This window comes from Cebidichthys violaceus, unplaced genomic scaffold, assembly GCF_023349555.1.
Source record: "Cebidichthys violaceus isolate CVI_PGR_0920_01 unplaced genomic scaffold, fCebVio1.0.p SCAF_12, whole genome shotgun sequence".
NCBI classification, from domain to species: Eukaryota; Metazoa; Chordata; class Actinopteri; order Perciformes; family Stichaeidae; genus Cebidichthys; species Cebidichthys violaceus.
The window spans coordinates 5,001-15,331 of record NW_027176285.1 but is presented as its reverse complement, the minus strand read 5'-3'; the positions used below and the strand labels follow the sequence as shown (position 1 = coordinate 15,331).

Sequence of the window (10,331 nt, the reverse complement as noted above, 5' to 3'; positions counted from 1 at the left end):
AGTCTGGACCTGATACATTTGAATTATTATAATAGTTGAACCAGTCTATTCTTAATGTGTTCTACATGGGGATGGGCGGATACGATGTGATTCAAATCATAACCCACAGCAGCGCACAGTCACACACTCCCAGAGGACGGAAGGCATCGTAGCAGACAAAGATAAGTCACCTCTTCAATCATTTAAAAACAGAACACCCTGAAGGTTACAGACTCCGTTCAGTCACAGTATTTCTGTTTACAACCAGTGGCACAAGCATTTTTATTTAATTACACTCATATTTGCTTTTGTAATAAATGTGTCATTAATGGCTCGTATTTTTGCATGTAAATGGCCCCTTTTTAAAAAAAAATACCATTATTTAAAAAGTCACGTACCCCTTTAAGAAGTGATCAGTATTGGTCGTTAGAATCGGTACCCTGAACAGTACAGGTCTCCAGACCATCACAGGGCTGACACACACACACACACACACACACACACACACACACACACAGACAATCACGCCTACAGGCCATTTAGAGGCGTCACTCAACCTGAGCTGCATGTCTCTGGACTGAGAGGACGTGTTTCCTTTTCTGATGTAAGGGTCAGAGGACAGAGGATGAAGACCTTCTCCTGCTTCTACACAATCACAGACCGTGATTGATTGGTTTCTCTGAGGCGTCTGCAGCAAGGGTGTATAGTAGCTTCTTTATGAGCGAGGATTACAAATCTGCAATTATTTAAAAGACCATAACAAAGGCGTCCTGTTTAAAAACATTCCATTGTTTATCAGCTGCCATCCATTCCAGCGTACCCTTAATAGCCGGTATAGTTAACCGTACGGTAGTGTGGGTAATGCAACACACCACACTTCCTATCTGTGTAATACAAACAAATCAATAGTCATGACAATATGACTAGAATAAATAATAATATGTACCAAAATATATCTCAAATGATGACGTAAATAATAATGATGGCAGCTAAACTTTCAAACGAAAGGTATAATATAGGTATTTTACAGTATAAAGCCCTGATGTTATACACCTCAGTACAGTGGGGGGCGGTGTGTACATATACGTTGGTTTGCGATTCGCCATTAAATCAGAGAAGAAGAAGAAGAAAAAGAAAAAGATGCAGAAGAAGAAGAAGAAGAAGACTAGGAAGCTGATTGGTTGAGCCGCTGAAGCTTCGTTTGAACTGATGGTGGATGTTGTTGTGACTGCTCGGCACAATTAATTCAGTTCGGTTTCCAGTATTTTAGAAAACATTTAGTTCGGGAATATTCTTCAAGTCCACGGTACGTTTGTAATAACGTTTGAGTTAACAGTAGAGCGCGTTAATAACAAGTTGTAGTCGTAAACTAGCATTTAAAAGTTAGCCCATCGTTAAAGCGACGTAGGAGCTAACGATGGGCTAACTTAACGTTACACTGTTGTTTTCACTGTTGTTTTCAGTGATAATACATTAACGTTACACCGTTGTTTTCAGTGTTAATACATTAACGTTACAGTCTGTGGAAGTTGTTGATATTAGAGGGAGTCATCTCGGTGGAGTGGGCGGGTTCATTGCCTGTACTTAACTTAACTTAACTTATATGAAACTTATTTTTACATTTTGTACTTCGTTTATTTAAGTGACCGCTTTAGTAACAAGTTAGTTTTTTAGACCATTCCTCTCTATTAGAAACTAGACAGATTTAGTAATTGATCTGCTGTGATCAGCTGCCAGACGGCTTTAACAGCTGGAGAGACGTTTGATAGTTTGTGTCTGCACACATGATCACTGTACTTAATAATAGTAACTAATAATACTAATAACTAATAAAAACACACACTAATCATCACTGTAGAGGTGTGTTCTCTGTCACCACTTTAGTAAACTGTGTTCTGTTTATAAGATCAGGATAGATTTCTACGGCAGAATGCGTTTGTCATATTTATGACTTATTTGCGTCTGTACGTTTTGAAATTGTGACTGTGACGTGATTATTAAATAACCCAGAATATGATTATGGTTTCTCAGAAATTATATAGCTCATCTAACACTGAGGAATGATCAGCCTCGCGTGACTGAATTAAATGATGATAAATGATATAAAAAGCTCTCTGACTTTAATTGTATACATTATAAAAGTTATTGAAGTAAATATCAGATCAATATCAGAAATGACAATTAAGAGACTTGAGATGTACCCACTGGCTGATGATAGATGATGGATATATGAGCAAGAGGGTCAATGTTCAAGGCGCAATGTTATGAGGAAGTAGTATGTGCATACAGCACAGCTGCAGTGCGTACTAAAGCATATATAAGCTCTCTGTGCTCAGGAGATTCAGTCTATTAAAAATAAGTATGAATCATTACAAGCATGGGAATCCCTCTTGAATGCTCATGATTCTGTACACAAATCAGATTATGCGCTTTCAACCGTTGACTTGTACTGAGCAGTGCTTGAATTTGTTATCTGCTCAGTGCTTCCTCAAATGTTTGTAGGTTGATTTACTTCTCTGATGACCTGTCGTGATGTTATATATAAATATATATATATATATATATATATATATATATATATATATATATATATATATATATGTGTATGTTAGTGTTAATGCTCCCCACGTACGTCTCCAACGCATTCATTTCTCAGAACTGTGAGGTGTGACTTATTTATTCAACAGGGACCATACAGATAGACATTGATAGTAATTCATCATATGTAATGTATATCTTGTGGGCTGACGGCTCCACAGAGCTTCCTTGGTCTTGCTCCTTGTGCTATGGCTGTTATGACATTTACATCCTCTATGGAGAGAGGAATAACTTGAGTACAACAACGTAATGAGAACATTGAAAGTATAACCAGTAAATGAGAACAACGTATCCACCTCCTACAAAGAAAGGACATGTTTTGTGGTTGATTAAGCGTGTGATGTTGTCGTTCTTTCACAGTTAGACCTTGGCTGCAGTAGTTTTCATCTTTGTTGGAGGCGATGCGTCACGATTCATCTGCCAGCCGCCGGAAGGGGAAAACCCCTCAACATCGGCCCCCGCTGGAAGCCCCGGGAACTTCCGGTTCGACACCCCGGTCCCCAAGACGCAGTGGAGTTTCAAGTGAGAGAGACTGAAGTAGCGGGAGGGGACCTTTGAACAAATCAGTATGTTTCAGTCACAGAAATAACTTCCTGCTAACAACCAGTAAAAGTTCAAAACAAGGCAGGCCATTGTGCTAAACTAGTATTTCAAAACTCGTCCACACCATGGTCCACATTCCAGAAGCTAAAACTCTTTTACAGAAAATCTAAAAAACGTAACATGTTTCACCTGCAGCGGTCACGTCGATTTATTAATACTCTGCCAGCCAATGATCACTGCCTACCTGTCCTGCATCACAATAACACTCCCACACTCTGTCTGTTTTCCAGACAAGCCCCGTGTGTCTCCCAGGAAGAGACGGTTTCGACCAGGGACCAGAGCCTTAATGGAGATCCGCAAGTACCAGAAGAGCACGGATCTTCTGCTGAGGAAGGGACCTTTCTCTCGTCTAGTGAGTAAACCTTGAGGAGAGTCTGATAGCTGGACCAGGCTTGGCGCGGACTAAACCACTATCATCCTAAGTGAAATCCAAGAATCTATGTAATTGTATTAAATCATAACACGTTCCCCAGTCTATTATACAGGGATGTATTTGGGCGGTTTGTGTTAACGTTTCCTTTTTTCTTTTACATTTTTGTTTTAATTGTGTAGTTTGCTGTTCTTTTTAAGCATTCATATGGTTTGGAATGCGTGCAAAGCCTGAAAAAGCATCATTTTCTGCTGCTGCTTGTTTTCCTCTACCTGTGTGACTGATGTTGTGGTCCATTAACTCTTGATTCATGTCTCAGGTTCGTGAGGTGTGCCAGAGTTTCTCTGGTGAAGCTCTCCGGTGGCAGGTCTACGCTCTTATGGCCCTGCAGGAGGTAAGCAGATGCCTCCACCACCAAGCTAAAATGCTGTCACTCATTGGACAAATGTAGTGTTTACTTCTGGTCGGCATACTCGACACACCCCAGACACAAGTCAGATTGAGGATTTCTGTCATGGATAAGAGTAGAACACGGTTGCCTGTGTATAACATATTGTGTCATTTGGCTCTGGTTTAAATGAGATCGTTAGACATTCATAATAATTCAATTTTAGAGGAATACTTTACTCTTAAAATGAACATTTTACCATGTTACCTGTCATGCCTCCATGGTGAACCTGAAAACGGAGTAAATCCTTGATGAATTGAAGTAAATGGGGGCAGCGTTTAAAAACAGCCAAACCATGTGAAAAGATGTATTTACAAACTCACAAAACTGTTGCAGTATAATCCAGTCTCAATTATTCAGTATTATGCTCACTACTTCACTAACACAGGCATTCATCTCTAAAAACCTTACTATGTAAAGCACTGATTCGCAACGTGCAAGGACAGGCAGTCATGGCAGAAGTACTTTAAAGAAGAGGTTTGTGAAGAGGCATACAGCTGCATGCATGAGACCCGACCTCCACACTGCTACACTCTATGTATATATATATATATCTTCAGTATCAGCATCTGTGTGAGCCCCCTCAGTATGAACATTATACATAAACATTACAAAGCAGAAATCCTTCTGCAGTGTGCTGAATCTATAGAAATAAGGCTTCACATAGCACCTCTACGACAGGGTACTTTTACACTGCACGAATGAGTCCATTGGCTAGCGGACTTAATTTAGTTGGGTACTTTTCAGTCATAGCTCTTCCACCACACGGTGTTCTGTCACTACATCGATGCAGAATGGTTCTCGTCTGCAACGTGATGAATATTCATAAAAATCGACACGTGTGACCAGCGTGATGGATACAGTAACTCTTACTTTTAAGTCCTAGATAATGAACCCAGGATTGTACGTTGGGATGCCTATTTATGTTTAGAGTAGAAACTTACAGCCATGTTCTAAACACACCGAGTCACCCAACGAACGAGCCAAAGCCGATGTCTTTGATGTAACATCACAAATATGCAGTTTTCTTTCTCCTCGTCCTCCAAGGCTGCAGAGGCGTTTCTCGTCATGTTGTTCTCAGATGCCAATCTGTGTGCCATCCACGCCAAGCGGGTCACCGTGTTCCCCCGGGACATTCAGCTGGCCAGGAGGATCCGCGGAGTGGACAACCTGTGAAAACAACCCGGTAGAGAGTGGACAAGCATCCCTTCTTTCCACTTGAGTTTGTTCTGATTCCATGATGCTGTGTTTCATCTGTCCAGTATAAGTGTTTAAAAAGAAACGTTGGCAGATCATCACAGGTTTTATGAAATGTTTGCATCAAGTCACCTTTTAAGAGTTTGACTGTTGATATGAAAATGATTGTTATCCAGCAGTATTTTAAAACATTTTTTAATAATTTTACTGTTTATAATAGATCTGCTGTCTTAGTGTGATCTTTGTGTACATATTGTTCTCCATTCAAGTAAATGTATTTGGTTAATAAACTGCTCTTTTTCTGTTGCCTATCTGATGTCTTGTTTAGTTTTCTACACATTCAGTCTCATTGTGTCTCTCTGTGTGATGTTACCGTCATGTTCTACCCATTTGTGCCTTCACTGAAAATGATATTTCCCTTTAGCAGAAGTGTTTTCTGCCTCAGCACAAATGTGAAGACATTTGTAAAAAGAGTTTTTCTCATCAGTTTGTCTGTGTGATTATATGTGTGAAAGACAGAAGGGTTCCTATTTGTTTTTGAGAGTCAGCAGCAGTTATGTTCTGTGGTTTAACTGAAGCAAACATTGAAACCCATCAAAACTAATAGAGAATGGCTCTTGAAGTGAATGTTTTCACCTGTGGTATGACTTCTAATAATTCTGTGCTACTTTTATCAGAGTAAATACAGCCTGATAAGAAGCTGGCTGTATCTCGGAAACTAGAAGACACAAAACAGCCTTATGTACAAACAACAAAGAAAGAAATAGTCTGTCATTACCTTGGAGTATAACGGTACTTTCATGAGTTAACTTTATCAATTCTCCCGTGTTCGCCTGGTAGACCAGCAGTAGAATAACAGATGGGAAATTAAAAGTTTGCCATTTCTCATCTTTCTGAGCTCCGCTTAAACCTCCGGGTCATATGGTCACGTTCCATCAACAGAAGCTTATTTGTCATCATGAGTAAAACAAAAGAATAACAGTTTAGAGTTTAACACAAGGTACCCGAAATTACAGTAAACATAATGTGTTATAATTGCAGAAGTAAAGTAATGATACAAAGTGCATTAGTCAACTTCCGGTGTTGTCACAGCAACGTTTATACGCCAGTCAGCGTCAGCTCATTAATTTCCAAATATATGACAGCGATCAAACCAACTCCAATCAATCAATGGTCATTTTCAAACACTTTGTTATGGTCACTCAAAGAACATCTGAAAATTGAGCAACCTGGTTGAATAACAATGTATGAACTCTATACCTCCACACACAGTAGAATGTTGTTCATTAGGAGCACTGTTCTCCACACACAGGGTTAACAGTAACTTACTTTACTAAGCTAGAAAGGAGACAACTGACTGACTTTTTTAACCTTTAGCTGCTTTCCACAAGAATAACTAACTTCTGGATGGGTTGTTCAACAACGGATGGCTTGCTAAGGTGTTTGCCCCCTTTTCCTAACTTTCGCTCTCCTATCTGTATCTCCCATCCTTATGTACATCGAGAACCCTGGCAAGTTTCCATTCATTGCGAGAGATCTCCTCTTCCTTGACGAACACAATATCGCCAACCTCCATGTTTGGTTTTGGAGACGAGTGCAATATCTGTCCAAACAATTTTGGAACAGATGGAGAAGGGAATCTTCTCCATCTGTAATATATACGTATATACATACATATATATATATATATATATATATATATATATGTGTATGTGTATGTATAATACACACACTGTAAGAAAGTAATGGAAGTTCCTACTGCTTTCCTATCTTCTAAATGCATATATTACCTTGCTGGAACCTGTATCTCACCTGTGATAACATACACTTGTTGTTGGTCTTCTGTGTGCACAGTAGATGATCAGTGGAATGAGTTCTTTTATTATCAACGCCTGATAGACTGCTTACTGCTGAATTTTTCTAATGAGTCCAGAGCTACTTACAGCACTTGGTCTGTCAACCCTTCTCACTGATGGTGCCATTTTTTTTTTCTTTTTTCTTTCTGACCATTTTCATGTCTGACAAAATCCCCGGCTCCTCCTCACATAACAGATACTGTTTTCATATTTTAATTTGCTTTCATTTTCAAGTTATTGGCTTTAATATGGCTGAGGCTGCCCTTTGTAATTGTGGGTATTACCAATACCGAATTGAATCCCTCACTAACTGGGTTGAGCGCGTGTCTTTTGCTGTCTCATTCCTGCACACACTAATATTTGTAGACACTTTCATTATATTCCTTTCTTTACATAGAATACTGTATTTCACGTCTGTGTAAAACATATTTAGTGTTGCTGATCTGACAGAAACCGCAGTGAAAAAGCACAGAGAGGAGTCAAACAGTACCTCTGCCTCACTGAAGAGGGCGAGCGAGAGCCCACGGATTTATCGCGTCAAGCTGCACAGAGCAGATCGACCCAGACAGGAAGTCATACACCGATAAGGGATATAGCATCCGGTCATTTTCAAAATAAAACACATCCGGAGCTGTGATCCGGTTTGCGGTGCACTCGCTCCCGGTGGAATCAAATATGTACTTTACCTATGTGTTTGTAAAGAATGCTGATATGAAATATGAAAAACAACCAGTAGTCAATGTAAAGGCTGCCAATTTCATGGTGATTTAAGCTACTCTATTGGGTTGATATATTTGTAAATCTGACTCTGAAAGAGTCAGTGTCTCACCAGTCACTGATTTACCTTCACCTAAAAGTAATTTTCCCTGAACATAGCCTGACCGGACATCACAAAGACTATGTGTACTTGTTATATACAGTCTATGGTTGTGACTGATAAGGCAAAGTGTTGCTGTGATGACGTGAAGATTATTTAACTATTATAAAATCAGTAGATTATGTGTACAAAACAAGGACTCTTATTTTGATAACTTCCGCCCACATTCACGGAAATGATTGCTTGACCTTGTTGTATGAACGTCACTTTTACGTAACTACGCAGTTTGGTTTTTGCTTAGTCACTCTCCATTTGCAATTGACAGAGAGAGACCTTTGAATTGAAATTTCGATTTGAGTTTGAATTGAGAGACACATAAACAAAGACACACGGATTAAGAGAGAGAAGAGAGATTCTTTAAGGACCTTTGGACGATTTTGAAGTCGGTAAGTGTTTATTTTAACAGTTTGAACCGTGACAAAGGGGACAGATGTAGCTGCGCTAGCTTGTTGGCATGCTAACGTCAGTATCTGCTACTTAATGTGATGTTGCTAGTGTATATACTGTTGCATTGTGCGTCTTAGAATGCTGTTACGATTACGTTAGTTGCTATCACTGGTCCTCAGAGGAGCGCTAGTTAGCTGTTAGCAGCCTGTGTTTAGCTGGAGTAACAAAGCTAACATTCGCTAATCAGAGCTAATAAAGCTAAGAGCTAACGCAGCTAACAACGCACAGACACTGTGAGCGTTTCTGTTGTAAATCATGAAGGTTCACTCGAGTCCCGAATGTTTTTTGTTGTTACATTGGAAATGTTTTGAAGATTTGAAAGTAATATAATTAAAAGTAATTATGGAACTAGAATGATAACAGTGCTATTGAAGTTTTTAACTTTGAGTAATGGGTGCGGCAGTGGATGTTTCTAGAAGAAAAGACAGCGGCTCTCACACAACGGCGCTATGTGGATGTAGCTTATGTTTTATGAATGTTGTAAGGAGAAATATCCATCTAATTACATTTTTTTTTTTTTTTTGTGTTTTTTTCCCCTCATTGTTTTTGTGTTAGACAATGCAAGTAACCACAAAGTGTGCCAACAGTGTAACATAACAGTATGTGTTTCTGAGCTTCTGCACAGCATGCTGATTGTCAATATAAAAGGCTCAGTGTCCGGACTGAGTCATTGTTTAATCATAATTGATTGAATTGTAGGCCAAAAGTGTGTCATGTGATTGTTAATAATTGATGTTCCACATACTTTCTCTACGCCGCGCGGGAAATCGTACCACCGTTCGCAGCCAGCAAAGATGAGGATGGAAGAGCGATGTACTCTTGTCTTTCCTCGTCAGCAGCGTGGCAATACCAATTCTGCACATATGTACATCAACCGTCTTTCTGATAAATGTTTTCCTTCTATGTATTGTTGTATTAAAAAAACAGACTGGATCAGTATTTCTCATTTAGCCTGTGAGGTTCTATGGTTCCTAGTCTGTATCAGACCTCCCCTCCGCTCTAGAGTGCTCCACCAGCTTGCTGCTCTTCAGGACCACACTGTGGACATCAGGTGAGCCATGTAGTTTGAAATGTGCAGGGGTTAGGTTTGTTTAGAAGCCTTTTCAAGCGGGTTTAGCCTTTGGTTAAAAGATAGCTTTGGTTGGGGTCCTATGCCCCCTAGGCACTGGCAGGGTTAGGTTTGTTTAAAAGGGTCAGGGGTCAAGGGTCAGGGTCAGGGGGGGTTAGGGGGTTAGGGTTAGGGTTAGGGTTAGGGGTTAGGGGTTAGGGTTAGGGTTAGGGTTAGGGTCAGGGTCAGGGTCAGGGTCAGGGGTTAGGGGTTAGGGTTAGGGTTAGGGGTCAGGGTTAGGGGTTAGGGTTAGGGGTTAGGGTTAGGGGTTAAGGGGTTAAGGGGTTAAGGGGTTAAGGGTTAGGGGTTAAGGGGTTAAGGGGTTAAGGGTTAGGGGTTAAGGGGTTAAGGGGTTAAGGGTTAGGGTTAGGGTTAGGGTTAGGGTTAGGGTTAGGGTTAGGGTTAGGGGTTAGGGGTTAGGGGTTAGGGGTTAGGGTTAGGGTTAGGGTTAGGGTTAGGGTTAGGGTTAGGGTTAGGGTTAGGGTTAGGGTTAGGGTTAGGGTTAGGGTTAGGGTTAGGGTTAGGGTTAGGGTTAGGGTTAGGGTTAGGGTTAGGGTTAGGGTTAGGGTTAGGGTTAGGGTTAGGGTTAGGGTTAGGGTTAGGGTTAGGGTTAGGGTTAGGGTTAGGGTTAGGGTTAGGGTTAGGGTTAGGGTTAGGGTTAGGGTTAGGGTTAGGGTTAGGGTTAGGGTTAGGGTTAGGGTTAGGGTTAGGGTTAGGGTTAGGGTTAGGGTTAGGGTTAGGGTTAGGGTTAGGGTTAGGGTTAGGGTTAGGGTTAGGGTTAGGGTTAGGGTTAGGGTTAGGGTTAGGGTTAGGGTTAGGGTTAGGGTTAGGGTTAGGGTTAGGGTTAG

General features: G+C 40.6%; 1 protein-coding gene across 1 annotated transcript; it reads left to right on the top strand.

Annotated features, from left to right (window-relative positions):
- Window positions 1-1,066: 1,066 nt before the first annotated feature.
- LOC137868597 (histone H3-like centromeric protein A) lies at window positions 1,067-5,506 on the top strand. The gene is made up of 5 exons (XM_068705471.1): window positions 1,067-1,285; window positions 2,938-3,099; window positions 3,411-3,532; window positions 3,870-3,944; window positions 5,046-5,506. Exons 2-5 carry the CDS (start codon window positions 2,979-2,981, stop codon window positions 5,172-5,174), a joined length of 447 nt encoding a protein of 148 aa, XP_068561572.1. The 5' UTR covers window positions 1,067-1,285; window positions 2,938-2,978; the 3' UTR covers window positions 5,175-5,506.
- Window positions 5,507-10,331: the final 4,825 nt, after the last annotated feature.